Here is a 20,426-nt window from a genome sequence, read left to right as displayed (position 1 = left end):
CCCCCGGGCAGCAATATTTTTGCGATATAATCACTTTTTTTTGCTCTAGCCCTCCTTCGGGCTTATCTACGAACAAAAACTGTAATCAGGTTCAAATTATATTGGGAATTTCGGTTAATTCAAGTAATTCCCTTTTTCAGCAATTTAAAGTTCGGGCGAAAAAGTAGACTTCCAGGCTATATACTGAGCCCTATCTATTTGGACCATTGCATTCATGGACTTTTAGTCTTTAGATCCTAAGGTCTTTATGTCTAGCGTCAAAACTCTACCCGTTCAACCTAATTTAGTTAGAGCGCTTCCCTGGCTTCTAACAGTCCAAATCGTTTGTGGTTGTAAGATTTTCGTGGGAATTTCCCTTTTTTCCCAAATACTATATGACTGGTATGACTTTGACTGTGCTTCGCAAAAATCGGCACCGGTCAAATCGACCCCTCTCATAATGGTAGATTTGTTGCGCACACGTGCTCGTGGATTTGGAAGAAATTCATTTTTGAGAAAAACAAATCCAATGACAAAGAATGGTGAGAAAGAAAGAAGTCTGCAGTTTCAGTTTCTAAGATACAGGCTGCATTGACAAGAAAGCCAGATAATACAGATGAATTAAATCTTAGAAAGCTTCCTTGAGGGTGTTGGTATTTACAGAATGCCTTCACGGGTTCGCACTGATAAAGGCAAAGAAAATGTTAGTGTTGCTGATTATATGTTACTTCATAGGGGATTGGATCAAGGAAGTATAATAACTGGTAAAAGTACACATAACCAGACGTGAGACGTGATGTTTGGAATGGAGTTTCTAGATTTTTTTACGATCTGTTCTATTTCATGGGAGATCAAGGAATCCTAGATCCTTTGAACCAGGCGTAGTTAATCGATAATCTTGAGTAATCGATAAATAATCGATAAGTAATCGATGGATTAGATATCGATAGAATCGATAGGTAATCAGACCTTCAAAAAATCTTGAGTATCGATCAGCCATCGATTATTTCCAAGCTATCGATTACTTATCGATCACATATCGACTACATACAACCAGACAACCTATCGATTACTTATCAATCACATATCGACTACATACAACCTATCGATTACTTATCAATCATGTATCGATTGTTAACAATCATCAATTACTTATCGTTCATGCATTGATTACTTATCAATTTACAGACCTGCCAACCTGACCTGTGTGCTGTGAAAGGCCAAAGCCTTGAGACTTTTTTTCCTCAGAAAACCTTGAGATTCAGGCAAAAACCGTGAGATTTTCGTTTTTCATTTTTTTCTGTTTTAGACAAAAGAGCACTAGGTAAAATATTCTTGCTTGGTTCGGATTCCGCCATATTTGTTTACATTGAAAAAAAATTCCGATTCTTTTCTTTCATCAAAAGAAATATAAGGGGATAAAATCGTAAGCGTGAGAGTCTTGAGAACACAACATCAAATTATCTCCCTAATAATTATAGCATTTCCGCTATTTATGGGGATTTCGGAAGGCTTATTTATACACGGAAAGTGCCCGCGGGTAAAAACAAGTCTTCTGTAGTCAAAATGGTAGGCTAAGCAGTGAAAATTTTTGACAGGCAGAAAACCTGGAAAAACCGTGAGGGCACTCGTGAGACCTTGAGATTTGGTCGAAAACCGTGAGCCTCACGAGTAAACCGTGAGCATTGGCAGGTCTGCAATTATTTACTTATCTTCGATCACGTATCGTTATCGATTATATATCAATCGTGACCGACTGTTGACTACATTACCGGCTGGCCCTTTTTACGCCGGGCCTTTTATTCCACCAACAAGCCCAAAAATAACGCTAATAAGGTCCGGCGTGAAAAGGGTCAAGATAAGGTATTTAATGAAGTAAAGAAAATTTCTGGAATTCGCCAAATCTCATACCGATATCGTATTACTTTGAATAAACGCCCGCTTTCGAATTAATAATGCTCCTCAAAAAAGGCAAACCATGCTTATAAAAAAAATGAGTGTAGTAGCTTTTCTACAATCTTTCAAGAAATATATTGAGAATTCGGGTTATTTTGACGTTTTTCGAGATTTAAAGTTCGGGCGAAAAAGCCAATTTTGGGCTATCTCTTTAATTTAATCGAATATTTCAATTTGAGACGGGTAGACAGACTTCCAGGCTATATTCGGAGCCTTACTGGACCATTTTTGAACTTTTGAATCCTCAGATCCTAAGGTCCTAAGTCTTAAGTCTAGTGTTAAAACTCAGAGTTAAAACTCTACCCTTCGAACCTACTTTAGAGCACTTACAAATCGATTGTGGTTTCAAAACTTCCTGGGGAATTTCCCATTTGTCTCAAATATTTCTTGAAGGATTGTCTGAAAATCTGAAAAAATGCTGATTTCTGCTCTGCGGGTGGTCCAAAATTACCTGAAAACCTCTAAAATTCGTCTTAAAGTATGTTTCGGACCATTTTGAAGGGTTGACTCCTGGCCAAAATCACTTTTTTATAAAATATTTAATATTTTGCAAAGGTCCAATTTACGAAAAGTCAAAAACGTGAAAATTTCAGGAAATTTTGACTTTTTTTCGAGTTTTAGCCCCCAAAATTGAAGAAAGGCGATTTTTGAGCCAGAAAATTGCTTTAAACTTGGAATAAGAACCCCCGCTGAGCAGAATTTTTCAGTTTTTCAGTTTCTCAGACAATCTTTCAAGAAATATATTGAGAATTCGAGTTATTTTGACGTTTTTCGAGATTTAAAGTTCGGGCGAAAAAGCCGATTTTGGGCTATCTCTTTAATTTAATCGAATATTTCAATTTGAGACGGGTAGACAGACTTCCAGGCTATATTCGGAGCCTTACTGGACCATTTTTGAACTTTTGAATCCTCAGATCCTAAGGTCCTAAGTCTTAAGTCTAGTGTTAAAATTCAGAGTTAAAACTCTACCCTTCGAACCTACTTTAGAGCACTTACAAATCGATTGTGGTTTCAAAACTTCCTGGGGAATTTCCCATTTGTCTCAAATATTTCTTGAAGGATTGTAGGCCCTATGCTACCAGGGGATTGGATTCAATTCAAAAGTACATCCCAATCAAGATCAGCGAAAAATGTTGCTTTTAATTTTGCGAAAATAGCGAAAATTCGAGAAATTTAATCTCGCGAAGGCAAATGTTAATCCAATTAAAGTACCACTCCCTAAAATCTGATAAATAATCGATCACAAATCGATAGTTGATCGATTAACTATTTGATCAATGATAAATCAATTTTTGATCGATATGTAATCGATCAAAAGCTGTGATCGATAGCCGACCGATTTTAAATTGATACTTAATTTAATCGAAGTATAATCGATAAACAATCGATGACAAAATTGATCGATAAATAATCGAGCTTTGAAAAAATCTTAAGTATCGATTACCTATCGATTCTATTGGTTAATCGATATCTAATCCATCGATTACTTATCGATTATTTATAGATTACTCAAGATTATTGATTATATCGATTAACTACGCCTGGTTTGAATGAACTTCACTTGTCTTTATTAACATATAACTACAACAGTGGACATCTGCTTGGTCATCACATAGATTGCGTACTGTGAAATTCTCTCCAATCAAACTTTACTTTGGACTTGGTGTCAACTTTTAAATCCTGTTGATCCAAGTATCAGTTGATAATTTTTATGGCATCGAAGGGATTTTAAGGAACCTCAAGATATTTGGTCTTTCGAGACATTTTTCTTGCTTTCCAAATCTATATTATGATCTGTTATGATTTGAAAAGAAATGTAACATCGCGCCGAATGGGGTTTCCTAATTTTGACGTTCGATCATGCTGAGTATGAGAAATGAGCAATAAATACCTCTATTGGAACTTCATCAGTTTTAACACTTGAAAACTGAAATAGAGCAAAGTATTTCGATATTCAAAAATACTAGATAAACAAATTCAGAATCTGTAGTTAAAGGAACAATTTTTTTAAGGATAACCCTGTCTCACTACGAACAATCCTTTTGTTAATATCCCCGTCTCAGTCAGTGGAATTCTCTATTTTTATTTTAGACAAAGTAAAATTCTTTATAGCCGAAATTTGGTAAAAACTTTAACTGAATTCCACAAGCTTAAGCCGAATTCAATAAAATTGACTATAGGAAATTAAATAGTCGAATCATTAATCTAACTTCATAAACGAAAATCGATTATATTTTTGAGAAGATCCCTGAAGGCCGCTAATAGGTCGCTGGCCGCTAAATAGGCCGCTGGCCGCTTGGCCGGTCTCTCGATCAAGAAAAAGCCTCTAATAGAGGCCTTGAGGCCGTTCTTGGAAAAATTCTATTGGCCGCTTCATGGCCGATCTTCTAAAATGTTAGGCCGCTTGAAATTTCACTTTGCCCGCTATGAGACCGGTCTTTTACCCGCTTTAGCCGATCGGACTTTTGTGTACTTCAAGTCGCTCCCGCTTGGGAAGTCACAAATTACTGAATTTTTTTTATGAGATAGATATTTTATTTTTTTTACTCGTGAGGGCTTACTTTTAAAGAATATGTGTGTTTGGACATAAAATTTTGGTTGTGGCGTTTTTTTATAGAAAAACTGGCCAAATTCGATATTTTTTTATAAGCACATTATCAACTACTTAGGTATTAGCTCTTTTCGAGATTGGCTGTTTCGTTCTTTATGATTTTTTGCACAAAGATGCATAACTATAAACCCTTAAATGTGACAGAGCTCGATTTTTGGAAGAAAAAAAAATTGGGTAAGTTTCAGCTAAAAAACGGCTAAAAAAAGTTTTTTGAATTTGTGAAATATTGAATTATTATTTTTTTCTGATTTTTTGCATGAAAGTAGGTAAAAATGGCTCAAGCAGATTTTTGTAAAAAAAGAAATTTTCAGCTCAAAAAACGCATCTTTATCTATAAGAATCACTATTAATAAGCATACATCAATGTTCTTAGCCAAATTACTGAATTTTTTGATGAGATATGTTTTTTTTGCTCACAAAGTCTTGAATATAAAAGAATATTTTAAGAGCATGAAATTTTGGTTTATAAATGTTTTTTTATAAGAAATAAACGACTAATTTTAATAGATCCTCACTATTTGTGTTCTGAATGATTGTTTAATGGTCACGCTCCACGTAGATATCAATTATATATGTGTTAAATGCATAACCAGGTAGGTCCATAAAAGTATCACTTGTTTCCAGGTTTTTTCAATCCCGGGATTAAACTACGAGGGCGGTTCCGCCCGCTTATTTTTCTTTCGGCATTGAGCCCCCCCCCCGGGATACTTAACAATAAAAGAGATTTTAAGATTAATGTTGAAAAGCATATTTTTTCAATAAATTTAGGTGATACTCTTTCGTTTTCGTGTTACGCGATTCCAATTGGATGAATACCGCTTGCTAACAAATTCTGATTGGCTGTAAGTCTTTAGCTTCGGGATTCTGATTGGATCATTTCCGGCGTCACGGTTGAATTCTGATTGGATGAATACTTGAAAAGTAAACAATAGTATGTAAGTATTTTGCTTATCAAAACCTAAAGATTTCCGGGGGGTTTTATTTACTTTGCATGACGATAATTAAGCCTTCAAAACACCGAGTAAAAAACCCAACATAGAACAGGTGTATTTTGTAATGTAGAAGATGATAGCGTGAATCTTTTTGAAATTGTCAGGATTTTTTCTCAATCCCCCGTAACTATGCCCGGGGTACCCGTTGCTAAGACCTGATATGATAAAAAACGAAAGCGATTACGGCAAAAAGTAGCGATTTTCGTAATACCTCAAATATTGATACTTGACTGTACTGAAATCGCATCGGGAAACATTGGAAAATTGGGAAAACATTGGAAAATTGTTAAAACTGCACATGATCTGTGGAAATTAAAATACCCGCAAAATGAAACCCAGCTGACAAGAGAGCAAGAGTCACCATCCCAAAATGGTGAATCAAAAAAATTCGTCGCTTCGCAGCTACCATTATTACAACTTCTTAATTGAGAAATTCCCGGGACCGAATTATTTCCTTTTTTAATTTATTATAATTTATCCGCATAAATTACTAAACGACGACCACCTAACGATGGAACCACCACACGAAAAGCTTGAACCACCACACGAAAAGCTTGAACCACCACACGAAAAGCTCGAACCACCACACGAAAAGCTTGAACCACTATCTAACGATTGAACCTTGGCACGAAAAGCTTAAACCACCACGTAACAATTTTACTACCACGCAACAATTTTACTACCACGCAACGGTAAGAAGCACCGCACTGAATGCTTGAACTACTGCATGAAAAGCTTGAACTACCGCGCAAAAAGCCTAAACCGCCACACCAAATGCTTAAACCACCACACCAAATGCTTAAACTACCACACGAAAAGCTTGAACTATCACACGAAAAGCTTGAACTACCACATTGAAAGCTTCAACGGACACATGCAGGCTGCATCGTTTGAGGCGTGTGATAGCACGCGCACACCTCCACACACACCTAAAATCTTTGAGGAGAGTGATTAATCACACGCCATAAATTTGGATTTTACTACTTAAAGTTATGCATAGCACTCCTTATCACACGCCTAAAGTACTTTTTAGGAGTGCGATTGACCACACGCCTGGAATTTTCAAATGACAAAGCCTGCACATGAAAAGCTTGAACTACCACACCGAAAGCTTAAACCACCACACGAACTGCTCTAAGGACAGAACCGCTTTGCAAATGTACCATGCGGTACAGTTGTTGAACACCTTTGGCAGCTGTGGCGCTCCATACAAAATACCAACTTTTTCCAATTTTCATCGAGTTACAGGAATTTATTCTTTTTTTGTTTTGGTCTGAAATTTTCAGGAGAGGTGGTCAACACTACATAGTTCCCTTGCCAATGTCAAGGCATCGTGGGATGGGGGTAACAGAATTGAAGTTTCTAAGTAATATCTTAATTATCGCCCAAAAAAGTGCTTTTTTGCCCATATCTTTTAAATAGATAGTCCCAGCCTTATGTCGCCTTCAGTAAAGCTTCCTACACCTTTTGTCCTTCAAAAAAACCAAAAACATTATAGCCTTTTAATCGTCTGCTTTCATTTCCTGTAGCCAGTAGTGTGACCCTTATTTTATTTCGCACGGGTTTTTCAATAGAGATGTCATGTGACTCAAATCTCGTGTCTTATTGGATGAAAAAATTTCCATGTGAACTTGCACAAAAAATAATTCTCATTCTAAAACAAGATGGCGGCAAGAAAAGCACGTCTTTTTGCTTTGGACGAAAGGTTGTAAGTTCTGGTTGATTTTAAGGTTTTATCCTATCTTTTCTCGTTTACTTTAATTCATAGAGGCTTCTTCAATGTTTGGGGAAGGTAGTCTATATATAAGTTATTTGTTTTTTGGTGGAAAAAAGTGTTCAGAAAATTATTTTTTGTGCTCAAGGTTTGTTTTTCTTCGCAAATTTTTGTCTTCAATCTTTCTTAAATAGATGAGCGAGTATTTCACTGATGATTTTTTCACAGAACATACCTTATTACCCTAATATTACTAGGTAAGTATTCAATGGCCTTGAAATTAACGCACAAAAAATTAACACAAATTTTATTTGCTTTTTCAAGGACACCACGGCTGGTTTAAATTAATTGTGTTAATAAAATGACTAGTAATATTTGTGTAGTAAGGTAGTTTTAAGGAACTTGGACTTTTTACAGAATCTCAAAAAATCTGGAGATTATTGAAAAATTTAGACATCAGTAGTTTCCCAAACCAAACGGAAGTGATGAGGCGCCGGCGGCAATCACAAATATCTTCATTCGCATCGCCCCACCGGCTCTTGAAAATTGAGTAAAATTGAGTCAGAGAGTTGGTTAATTTTTGTGTCGATGACGTTTCCTTTGCTCAAAAATTTTATTATTGCCAATTTTTATGAGCCATTTTAGCGCACTCGCAGCATTTTAAATTTGTTTATCATTACATGCGCCATTTTGTATCAAAGATCACAGTGTTCAAAGGTCATTATTTGAAACCACGCAAAACATGCGGTCGTTTTAGCTGGCTGGCTGCCTATGGATGGAGGTCAGAGGAGGGGAGGGAGAAATTCACTGGGTCCATTGTATTGTCGCAACTGGAGACAACATCAGCTATGCAAGTTTCAACAGGTCTCAAAAAATTTGGTAAAGATAAATTTTATTTAAGTTGGGACAGGTTGGGCTCCCCCAGAAAAAAATTAAATAGAGAGGGGGGTGGACGGCAGGAGTTTTAGACAAAAAAATACTTGGAAATCCAGTCAAATTTTCAAAATACTACGGAAATTCCGCACCAATTTTTATTTGAGCCCTTGAAAATTCCATAGAATTTGTCAAAACTTTCAAGTCAGAGATTTCCAATTTTGTAACCAAAAAATTTATTTTGTATTGGAAATCCAGTAGTTTCAATGGGTAGTATAGTTGTAAAACATGGAGCCCATTACTCCAATGGTGTCTGGTACTGTACCTATTTGAGTACCACAAAAATATTGCAGACCAGATTTGAGATAGCTGTACCAATCTTCAGGTACTTTAAAAACGCCTGGGGAGTCCCATATTTCTATGCATTTATTTCTTTTAGAGGAAATTAATCAAAAAATACACTAACAATCAAACAATGAAACAATGATGGAGGTCAGTGATAGAGTTGATCGTCAAAAATATCGAACACAAGAATACTGGGAAGAAAGATTTCAGCATGAGTCACAAGTGAATGAAGATAATGAAAATTCAAATGGAGCACATGAATGGTTTTCTACCTATCATTCTTTTAGCCATATTGTCACTGAAATTTGTCCACCTGACAAGTATAAAAGGATTTTAGGTAAGATTGAAGTTCTTGTGGATAAAAAACTCTGTAACTAGCACCTTTATCCGTTCATTTTCATATTTCAAGAAGTTGACTTTAGCAAATTTTAGTCTGTCAAAACTTTCACTTTGATAAAGTCTGCTTTGGCATCATAACAGTATTATCATTGTGTTACTTTTGCTACCTTTTCAGTTCCAGGAAATGGCAATTCTTCACTCTGTGCTGAGCTTGTTGAAGATTATCCGAAAAGTCAAATTATTGGTGAAGATTTCTCACCGTCTGTTATCCAATATATGTCAGAAAAATACAATGAGAAATCAAATTTATCTTGGTTTGTTGGTGATATAAGAGATATCCAACTGCATGGAGCTTCAAACACAGAAAATCTTTTGTATGACATGATCATTGAAAAAGGAGTAATAGACGCTCTAGTGGCTGGTTCAAAATCACCTTATGCTTCATATTTAGATCCTGAATGTCTAATAGATGTCGAACAGACTCTATTGTCGATTCGTAAATCACTTCATCGAGAGGGTCGATTTCTATCGATAAGTTTTGCATCACCAATGATTCGATTACCCTTATTATCTGGTGTTTTTGAGATTTTGGTTCATAGTTACATAAGTGAGATGAGTGGCTTTGAGTATTATGTGTATGAATGTATAAATTCAATCTGTGACAATGATGTGGATTTTCGTAAAAATATGGAAAACGAAATTTTGAATTCTGATCCAGTTGATTTGCCAGAGACTGATCCTTTGGCTATTGGAGATGTATTTGCTTAATTTTCTTCTGGTAAAGAGTAACTTTCAATGAATGAACATCAACGCACATGCTTAACACGTAAGACAAGTAATGACTTTTTATGTTTTTGTGCAGAAGATTTCGATGAAAGACAAGATAAAATCACAGCAATCAATTGTCATGGGCTTGTATCTCTCATAGGTTATCGAGTTATCTGATATTCTTCTTAAATTTCAAAATTTCCTTTTCTTTTTCAGGTAACCTAAATTATCACACTTCACTTTCAAGAATTACAAAGTTGGCTGGCTGATCGGTTGTCAGCTTTGAAAAAAAGCCTTGAAATTGAATGCTGGTTGGGACAAAAATTCACTTGATCTGGTTTAGGTATTTTATTATAATTTTACATTTGGCTGGCTGATTTTATAGCGGAATCATTTCCAGTTTGCAAATGCTGAGCATTACGAAATTAATAAACATTTTGACGACAGAAACGAGAAAGAATAGGATCCAACATTTGAAGTCATTTTCCAAAAATCTAATAGGTCAATCAGAATATTAATTTGGGTCAAAAGGTTGATACGATAATATGATAAGTGTTTGAAGGTTAAGCTAACATCTACTAGGTGTTAAGATATTTTTTCTTGACTAGAAACTTTTGGAATGCTCCTGAAATCTCAATTATTCTGTTGGACACGTCATGGTGGCTAATCATGACTCTTTCAGAAGGGAATTTATCTATTCAACTCTGACATCTTAAAACCACTCTTGAAAAATTCATTTAATCACATCTTTCATTATACCTCCATGATAATTCCTTCCATATGAAACTCTACCATATGAAACATGGATGGAGAGCCTTTTCAATCGCAACTCCAGGTCCTCTTGCATGATTTCAACTGTTTTTCTTCCATTTCTTTTTGGACGAGCTTTGTTAGTTCTCCAAGATTTGATCCACTAAATTTTTGCACTTTCTTAGCAAAATTTGTATATCTCGGGACTTTCAGCTGCTTTCAGACATTTTCGGTGACTGAAGCTTTGATTTTGTCTTTCCAACAAATTTTTGCGTAATGTTCCATTGTATCTCCATGCTGGTTTGTCTTTCAAAGGTGCTAGTGCATCATATTAGCACATTGATTTTGATTGACTTTTTAACTCCGATCGACCATACTAATTTTAATAATTGTTTGTTATTAAGAAAACATTAAGTATGTTGGGCTATAAGTTAAAAATTATTTACATTGATTAAATTAATTAAAAAGGAATATATCACAGCTTCACTCATTTTTTGAATATTTTCTATTTTCGCTCATGAAAAATCACAAAAATTGGCAGGAACCTGTTTGGAACCTCCTCAGAGGTCCTATAAATTAATACATGTTCGTTCGTTCGTCCGTCCGTCCATCCATCCGTCCATCCGTTAGTTCAGTTGAAGTTATAGTGAAAGGCTTGGTAATCCTTTTTATGCCATGTAACTTGACATTTGCTTCTCCATTTCCTTTATAGTTGGAAGTACGATAGGTTCAGGTTTTGTATCGGCAACTGCATGTTTAGCTTTGAATGTTCCTTTGGATTTTTTCTGAACACCTAGGTTTTATCGATTTTTCTAGAATCAAACTTCTTCACTCTATCGATGAATTTCCAATGATATGTTAATTACGGGTTCTCTTTCACAATAAAGTTAAACTTCTGTTTTTATTGTTTTATACTATTTGAAAGGCTTCACAAGGCAAAGTTTCTTATTTATAGTAAATTGTTGGAACCTCGATGGTTCCTGATGCTTTTCAGGTTTAGTGTATTTCATAATATAATTTAAAGAAGCTTGAATTTTAGCATCTTTTAAAATCACAAAATCGTCCCAAGAATGAAAACTTTGGTCAAAAGAATGCTTAAAATAGAAACAGAATTCACACCTTTTCCTTAAGAACCAGGTGTTCTTGCCAATGTATCCCACTTTTTCAATTATGATGAACTTTTTTGATATGGAGTATTGCTTTTGAAGGTAAAGAATAAATTCCTTCACATCGTCCTTTTTGACTTTGCTCCCCAAGGTTATGGCATAGCCAAAAGCTGACGTCAAGCAGTTTTCCAGGTGTTGGGTGGTAGTGAAAGCATCGAAGTCTAAAACATAGTCCTGTTGATAAGACTGGATAAGATGAGAAAATTTTCGTTAAAATACAATGCTTAGAATATAAAGACAATTCACACATTTTCCTTTAAGAACCAGGTGTTCTTGCCAATGTATCCCACTTTTTCAATTATGATGAACTTTTATGATATGGAATGGGTTTTTCCAGAAAAAAATCGTGCACCCCCTGTTGAGGAGGTCCATTTCCGTTCCAAGGGGGGTAAGGTTTGAAATGCAGTGGAATTCCATAAAAGGGTAGACGAAAATCCGTCAAAAATAAGCTGAATTCCAAGGGGGTAGTGATTGAAAATTTGTAAAAATTCGGAATTCCAGAGGGGTATGATAATAAGATAATAAATCTTTCTTTGATTGTACACATTTCAAATTTTAAAAACTTTTTTGATGGTAAAAGAAATTATCAAAATTCACACTTCAACTTCTTTTAATGGTAATGAATTGTAGGTTTGTAGCCTTTTCTAAGAATAAAAGTATTTTTTTATTCTTGAAGTCATCTTTTTCTGCTTTTTTTTGGTTTTTTTTTTTTTTTCCTTTATTTTCCTTATATTGTAACTTTGTTTGTCTTTTCCACCTTCTTTCATCCATATGAAATACGAATTCTTTAGGAAATGATAGTTATTGAGTTATTTCTTCTTTTCTTATTGTGGTTGGATGATGAAGAGAAATAGAGGGACAGTTTACGGAGGTTCCCCGAAAATACGATTGTTTTCGCTCCATATAGAATTAACGTTTTATAATTTTCATTCCGCGATGAAGAAGGCGTTGAATTCGTCGTCCCACTTACTTCCATCACATTCGAATCCTTAGAAAAAGAAGTAAAACATCAATGATAATTTGACTCCTATTAGAGTATCACTCTAACCTGCTATGTTTCATCAGTCTGCTCAAATTCAAATAGTCAAACAAGAAAGTTTTGGAAATTTCTAATTAAACTCCGTACGAAATATTCAAAATCTCTTACCAGACACCATTGGTGAAGCAGGTCAAGACAAGAAGAATATTGTGAGCTGCGTAAGCTTTTGTTAGGGTGTATTTCGTGTTATTACCCATCAGATCACTCGTGACGAATTGTACGAAGGACGTGTTACCATAATGGATGAATTGGTTCGAGGTCAACAAGTTGTTCAACTTGCACTGTTTGACGTCAGCAGCAACGTTTTGAAATCAATCCGCTTAGTCCTAAAATGGTAAAAATTGTATCATAAAATACAATCGCAAATATAACTTAAAGGTCAGAACATACTTTACTCATTCATCATTTCACCTCTGGCTTCAATGCTTTGGAAATTAATTATAAACGATGAAACTAAACACAATATTTGTTCTAAGAACTTTATTTTACGAACCTGTGGTCAACGAAGTGAAGACTTCTTTGAACTGCGTAATCTCGTCATACAACATCCCGAAAAAGATTTTTTTGGCGACGCAAAATTTCAGCATTTTCATAATTGCATTGAACTTGGTCATGATAAGATCACTTTTTCGGCTCGAAATAAATAATTTGACACCAAATGATCGCAATGTTTCATCAACATCGTCCTCGTCGTCGGCGACGTCGAATTCTACGACATACACCACCGTGTACCTCTAATGTGTAGATTACATAATGGGTCTTCTTCAATGTTTCTTACGCCATAATGGTATTCGAACTGATTATTTGTGTACCATTATTCTTCTGATGATTGGAGGAATAGATCCAAAGAATAGTCATCCATTTCGTCATTTTCCGCAAGTGATTTCTGACGTCGGGATGAGAGTTTGTCGGCGACGAGCAATTTATCTTCCTTTTCATAAAGCTTTTGAAGTAGCATCTCGTTGATTTTTTCACTTTCTCTCAATCTCACGGCAATAACTGAACCATTAAGACATTTTCACTGTTAACAATATCAAGGGAATAGGGAAATGAATGACCGACAAAATATGAAGTCTTTGCGAAGAGATTTTCACTGAGTTGAGCATGTGTCTTTGGAACATTGCACCCAATTTTTTCCATTCCATTGTTCCTGAGCCCTTTCAACTTTTTCTGAAAAAAAACAACTTTTCAAAAATCTTTTCTTCCAACCTCTCCGGAATACCCCTCACTGGGCGAAAAAAGAGCTCTCCAATGTGTGGAAAGACGTGAAAATGTGACAATTCCACATCTTTCCAATAAGTGGAATAATGGTCTTTCCACAGGTTACCTTTCTATCTTTCCACAAGATCATCTTTCTAACTTTCCAACCAGTAGAAAGATCATTATTCTAACTTTCCAAACATTTGAAATTCCACTTTTCAAAATGGTAGAAATACGTAAATGTCAACTTTCTACATCTTTCAACTGATCAAAAATTTCATCTTTCCAGTTCCACATCGATTGGAAAGTTAGTAAGGTTACCTTTCTATCTTTCCACAATATCATCTTTCTAACTTTCCAACTATTAGAAAGTCCATATTTCGAAAAAGTGGAAATACGAGGAAATATCAATCTTTCACATCTTTCCATACTGTTCAAAAATTTCATATTTTCACATTGATTGGAAATTAAGTTAGGCTATCTTCAAGCATTTGAAAATTCTTTTTTCTAAAGGTTGTAAAAACGTGGAATTTTTGGTATTTCTAAATCTTCCAAGCTATTGGAGATTTGATCTCAATAATGGAAAGTTACAGAGGTTTTAAATCTGAAATTCTTTCCAAACAGCTGAAAGCTCTAATTCCCGCAAGAAATTAGAAGTTATATAATTGGTGACAAGTTGCGTTTCTTGCTATTAACCTTTCCAAGCCGCTAACTTTTTTGAAAAAGGCCAAAAAGTTCATCATTTTTTTCTGGAAAATTATTCTTTCAAAGGCCATTTCTTGACCAGGACAAATGATTCAGGTATCAACTTTGGCATCGTTGGAAAGCTCTTTCTCTCAGCTACAAAAAATAGTAATTTTTTTTTCTCTGAATCTCAAGTGGTCAGAAGTTATGACCAAAAGACTGTGTATCGGGAAAATGACCTTTTCAAGACGTATATATACGCTTTTCGCCGTCTAAGGGTTAATGCTACCAATTTAAGAGTAAAATTTTGACTAATAAAATATTTCATAATTATATGCTTTTACATCGATAAGTTAAAAGCCACTTAATCATGCATGTGATATGGAAATAAAATCTAGAGTACACAGTTTTTTCATAAGAATTACATAAATCGAGGAAAGCCTCAAATTTTTAAATTTTTGGAATATCTTTCATTTAATCGTCAAAATTTTCTCTATTCAACTATCAAGTATTGTCTCAAAGGTGAGAAAAAGAGGAAGGAAACAAGAACTAATAATTTCAAATTTCAAAAGCCCAAGAATAATTAAGCCTTGTTTATTTTATAAATGGAAGACAAAAAAATTATAATTCAAAAATATTTTGAGGCTCAGCATGATTTTTAAAAGTTTGCAAATATTTGAGTCTTGCGATTCTTATAAAAAACTTAATCTAATCACAAATAATAATTTGAAAGAGTTGAAAATGGCGAGGAAGAAAGCTTGAGAAATTAAATTCAGCTACCATAGACCAGATTTTAACTTTACATCTTAAGGGTTATTTTTTTCTAAAATGTTTAAAAAACTGTAAGGTTGCAAAAAAAATCATTGTCAATCTTGCCTGGACACTCTTAAAAAGCTTTTAGAGTATAATGATGAATCATTTTGAGGATCTAAAAAACTGATAAATAAATAATATAAATAACTCTTGCCAAGATGATCTAATTTACATTGATTTCAAATTAAATGAAAAACTAAAAATAATGGTAAAATGTATTATATTCCAAGGAGGAAACTTGGATAAAAACATTAAGCACAAGCAAAACCAAGTTTACATCAAATTCATTTGATAATATTGTTCAAAAGTCAGCTTCCACTATATAGCTATAAAAATTGGTATGCAGCAATCATTTGAATGGCTGGGATGAATTCATAAGTCGATTTAATCGATATTGGATATCACAGCATGCTACAACACTTTGATTGGACCATCTCTCCTGAACAAAATAAGAAAATACAGAAGCATTTAATTTATCAAGTCTGCCAGAAATCTTAGAAACTATCAACTTTGGTACATGATACCAGCAGTCAAGTTGTTGCTTGCATCTCCCTGATGCCTTAAGGAGAAAAGTTTCTAGTACGAATTCACTTTGTAATGCTCTTATTAGTTAAACTAATTAGGAATGCTCTCTGATTTTAATTGTGTTGAATACAAAAGAAATTTGAAGAAAAATACATACTTACAATATAAAATTTATTGCCGAACAATGACAATGATTTTATCCATGTTCACATTAACACATTGTCGAACGTTGTGACCTGAGGTGAGGAAGAGTAAAGCATCATTTACACACCAGCTTATATTAAAGAATTATCTAATCGCAGCTGTAAAAAAGCTAAAACTTTTTTATTCTTTTATCCATCCCATTTAAAATGCCTAACATTTTGTGTAATCAGAGAACTGTCATGAGGACATAGTTCTGCAATTTTATTATTTATGTTCGTAGTTATGGTAACCATTGAATGGAAGCTCACCTTGAGTACGTTAGATAGAAATTTTATTAGGAGAAAAAACACTTCGCTTTTAGCCTCGGGCGAGGCAAGTCCTCCCGTCGGGGAGTATCAACATGAGAGGAGAGATCCAGGTACCAGGAAGAGTAAAGAGTTCGTTCGGAAATGACACCGGCCAGGCAGAGTCGATCGTGCGTTCCCGTCTTCTCGGAGTGTTGAAAGTTATTGAATTTTTATGCTTTATGGAACTGTATGTTTGGATATTGTATAATGAGTTATCGAATGAAATTAGACTTCAACATTTTGTGTCTCCCACCTCCTTGATCTACTCCATGAACTCCATCTCCTGTCTTCTAACGGCAGTCAGGCCGATATCCGGGGAAAAACTTATAAATAAAATGTTGTTGCCGTGGGCCCAGCTTTAACCGGCCAGCGCACCACGACAGAACAATTATTTCTATCATTATATAAAAAACCAAAACAACAAAAAATTTACTTCATTCTCACTTTAGTTTAGCTAATTTGTTTTAATTACAATTTTCAAGAGACAATTTGATGCAATAACTGTAGATTTAATACTTCTTTGTGCTATTCTGTAAATCTTGAAAAAAATATATGGAGCACAACCCCTTTCATAACAAATGGACCAGGGAGGACTTAAAAAGGTTGGTTTGTCAATACCCAAACCCTAGATTTTGGAGGTGGGTAGGTTGGAAGGAAAAATTATTTTAATTTCAAGGTTTAGTTCCTAATTTAGTTGTTCCCTTCTTAGCCTCAATCGGACTGCATGGAATTTCGAAAAAACTGCTGAAAATCACATCCTGAATGCAACATATTCATTATTAAGAAATACCCTGCCATAAGGATAAATTCAATTTGTACATGTCAGTTTCTCGGTTCAATTCATCGCCGTTGTAAAGAGTCCGGAAATCGCGCAGTTCACGGCCTTCTTGAACTTTCGTTTTCGGGGATATAATTGAGTTACCGGTAAAGAACCCCATGTATTCATCTTTTAGGCCAAACGTTTTTGCGCCATTGGAGGCCATTATCTCACCAAGTATGTCTTGTAAATAAAAGTAGATGATTTATTATAGATTACAGATTTTCTTTCCAGCCTAAACTTGCAAATATTGTGGCAGATTTTTCATTATTCAATGCTGTTGAACTCTGTTTCAGAATTGGAATTTTTATATACATATGACGTTTTTAACACTACTAAAGCCTTTGCCTATGGCGCTGGCGTTTCCTCTTTATGATATTATGTTGAAGAATTCTTGGAATGAAAGGGTTCAATATCGAGTTTAAAATTGAGCTTAAAGGTTTTTCTTACCCAAGAACACTTTTTCAAAGTTAAAGACTTTACGTATGGGATTTAACTCAGCCTTTTTGAACACGTCCGCAATAATAATTTTCATAGTTTTTTGTAATGGTGTTTTCCACGACCTAAAAAAAAAGATGAAGAAAACAATGTTTGAAGTTTTAGCTTTTACTTTCAGTACAGAGCTGTTATGGTCGCAATTTTTCTTTAATTAATCTCTTAACACGGATTTTTCTCCGAAGAGGGCGCACCACCGTTCCAATGAGTGTTCGGGGTGTGTACAAGAACGACTAGCCGCGTCAGCCTGGCACTGATCCCTAACAGAACTGTCACATTTTATTGAAACAATAACCACCTTAATAAAAAGTTAGTTAAAATCGCTAGCAAAAATAAAAACGTTGCAAAAGAAAGGCTTCAAACACGTAAATCTATTTTTTTATAAATTTTTCTAGACTTTTCTATAACCTGATCAAAATTCGAGCCGTTACTAGCAACCCTGCGGGGCCCAAGGCGCCGAGTATACACCCGGCACAGTGAGAAGCCGTCAAAGTACCTAATTCCTAGACAGGTATACATATTATTATTATTATTATTTAGCTACAAGACTCGTAAAAAAGCAAAAATGTAAAAATAAATTAAAATAATATTTAAGATAAACAATTAATAAACAAAAAAATAATACTCACATCTTTTTCCCCTTAGATGTTGTTAGTGGTAGAGTTGATTTGTCACCATCCTTTCATTTCACATCATTTAAGACTCATTCGGTGGGATGGCTGTAAATTATTGCGTAAAACATATATCACAATACAACGAACATAGGTACACAAAGTAAGAAAGAGCCAACAACAAAACTTCAACTTTAAAAGAAGACAAATTTAAAATATAATCTAAAAGTCTGATAATCAACAAATTGAATAATAATCTTTAAAAAGAATCTATAAAACAAACTTACCTCCTATCCCCTGTTTCTGATGTTGTAGGTGGTAGATTGACTTGTCACCATTGATCACCATCTCTTTCGATTTCTTTGTAATATGGGTTCCTTCTTCTTGCCTCTTACTTAGATTTTTTTTCTAGACTTCTTCAAAAGTTTAATTTTTCTAAATTTATTTCTAATTTCTCGTTTCGTTTTTCGACTCCCGATATCTTGTGTCCTTCTTATTGCTCCTCCTTTTTCCTTCGAATGTGGTTTGTGGCAGGTTCACTTTTGTCACCAATGATCACCATCTCTTTCGAATCCTTTGTGATACTGTTAAATATCGTCTTCTTGCCTCTTGGGCTCTTTTCTAGTTTGTAGTTTCGAAAATAATCACGATGCACGTTATGAGCATAGTGAAAATTTGGATGATCACAGGATGATCATGATAAAAATCAGCATTGTTCCTCTTGTTCCGAAACCTCTTCTCCGTCTTTTTGCTGGTCCAATTTATATTGTAGCATCCACACTTTGACAAAAGCATATGCTCTCACATTTATCCTTTTCACTAGTGGTTTCTCAAAATAGTGGTTTCTCAAAATAGTGGTTTCTTTCAAAATATTTCCAGCTGCGATTTTGGATGCCAGATTATGTTTCAAACTTTTCAGGAGACCCTTCGTTAAATTTTAAATAAAATAAAATTTTATATATGTAGAAAATAGTGAAATAATCAATATTGTGTCTTTTCAATTGAAACTATGAAATTATGGAATTCACTATTTTCGTGGAACAGTCTTTCCCGTTTAACGCATTCAAACTATGCTCTTTTTCAATGTTAATAATCGCCATATCCAAATTCCTTAACATCCTTTTATTTTTATCCCTAACTGTGTAACAACGCAATGTGATGGTTTAACTGTTTGTCGAAAGTATGCGTTTAACATTTTTTTCTAAAGATAAAAGTATATTCTTCAATTTTTGTTTCTTCGCGGCTCACACTTTTCTCATTTTCCGCTATCAGAGCTCTCTATATGCACTGTCCAGAAAAGAGTAATCCATGATTCCAAATCATGTAAAAAGTTCCTTTTAACTGTTGCGATAATTTTAAAATTTCTGGAAGGTTGTTGCAGTTTTTTTAATGATCAACTTTCAGAATAGCAAGAAAAAAGAAGGTAGCGACTGTAGGTTTTAAAAGCCTTACAAGCATCGTCACACTGGTCTTCTTCAGGTGTGCCAATTGTCATTTTCAGTTTCGGCTGCTTTGGATGAAATCTTCCGTTCTATTGTTGTATTACCTTCACAAGGCAGGACCCTGCGAGAGACCAGGACAGACACCTCCGTTGACAATTGAGCAAATGCCAGGCCAAATAACGTATTGTTGATGGGTAATCCAAAGTACGCCAATCAGTGCTGCAAATAAGGAATTGTGACTTGCCGGTGATTTCCCGAGAAAGAAAAAAGCTGGGGGTCTGGGGGCTAAGCCCCCCTTCTAGAAAGAATTTTTTTTGATGACTATTTAGATGTAGCTTAAAACACTACCAAATGTTTTTCTTATTATTGACACTAAACTACAGTGGAACATTTTCTTCCCATAGAAAGTGATCTCAGTTAAAAGTAATACGTAACCTAAAAATAATATGTACCCTATTAAAAAATATAGATAGTAAACTGTAATAAAGTTTGTTTATAATGATGTAAAAGTTGACACATTGATAACTTCGTCTTCCGAATTTTTCTCCTCCTCTCCTTCACTGACTTTGGATTCATTTCGAATTTGTTCAACGCTTTCTCAATTTCGGCTTGATATTTGAGTCGGTCCTGTTAAACCTGAAAATTAAAATACTTCTTTCACCACAGATTACCCAATCTAGTTTGACTGTTTTGGTGCCAAAACTTGTCTAAAGTCCCTCAAAATTAAATAAGCGTGAAGGATTCGTACCTTAGTGACACACAAACAGACATTTCAGATTTCGAGTACAGTTGTTTCCAGGGATTTGTATTTAACGC

The 20,426-nt window shown here is 34.8% G+C and overlaps 1 protein-coding gene across 1 annotated transcript; it reads left to right on the top strand.

Moving 5' to 3' along the window:
* Positions 1 to 8,568: 8,568 nt before the first annotated feature.
* LOC136805345 (EEF1A lysine methyltransferase 4-like) lies at positions 8,569 to 10,241 on the top strand. The gene is made up of 3 exons (XM_067061936.1): positions 8,569 to 8,807; positions 8,985 to 9,635; positions 9,794 to 10,241. The coding sequence occupies exons 1-2, from the start codon at positions 8,609 to 8,611 to the stop codon at positions 9,575 to 9,577; spliced, it is 792 nt and encodes a 263-aa protein (XP_066918037.1). The 5' UTR covers positions 8,569 to 8,608; the 3' UTR covers positions 9,578 to 9,635; positions 9,794 to 10,241.
* The last annotated feature ends 10,185 nt before the right edge of the window (positions 10,242 to 20,426 follow it).

The sequence above is a fragment of the Clytia hemisphaerica genome, unplaced genomic scaffold, assembly GCF_902728285.1.
Source record: "Clytia hemisphaerica strain Z4C2 unplaced genomic scaffold, Clytia hemisphaerica genome assembly, whole genome shotgun sequence".
In the NCBI taxonomy this organism is placed as follows: Eukaryota; Metazoa; Cnidaria; class Hydrozoa; order Leptothecata; family Clytiidae; genus Clytia; species Clytia hemisphaerica.
Note: the sequence above shows the minus strand (reverse complement) of the source record. Positions and strands in the feature narration are given on the sequence as shown.

Coding starts and splice junctions, on each gene's coding strand:
- LOC136805345 (XM_067061936.1), top strand. CDS start 8,609: ATGATGGAGGTCAGTGATAGAGTTGATCGTCAAAAATATCGAACACAA. Junction 8,808..8,984: donor CAAGTATAAAAGGATTTTAG/GTAAGATTGAAG, acceptor CTACCTTTTCAG/TTCCAGGAAATGGCAATTCT.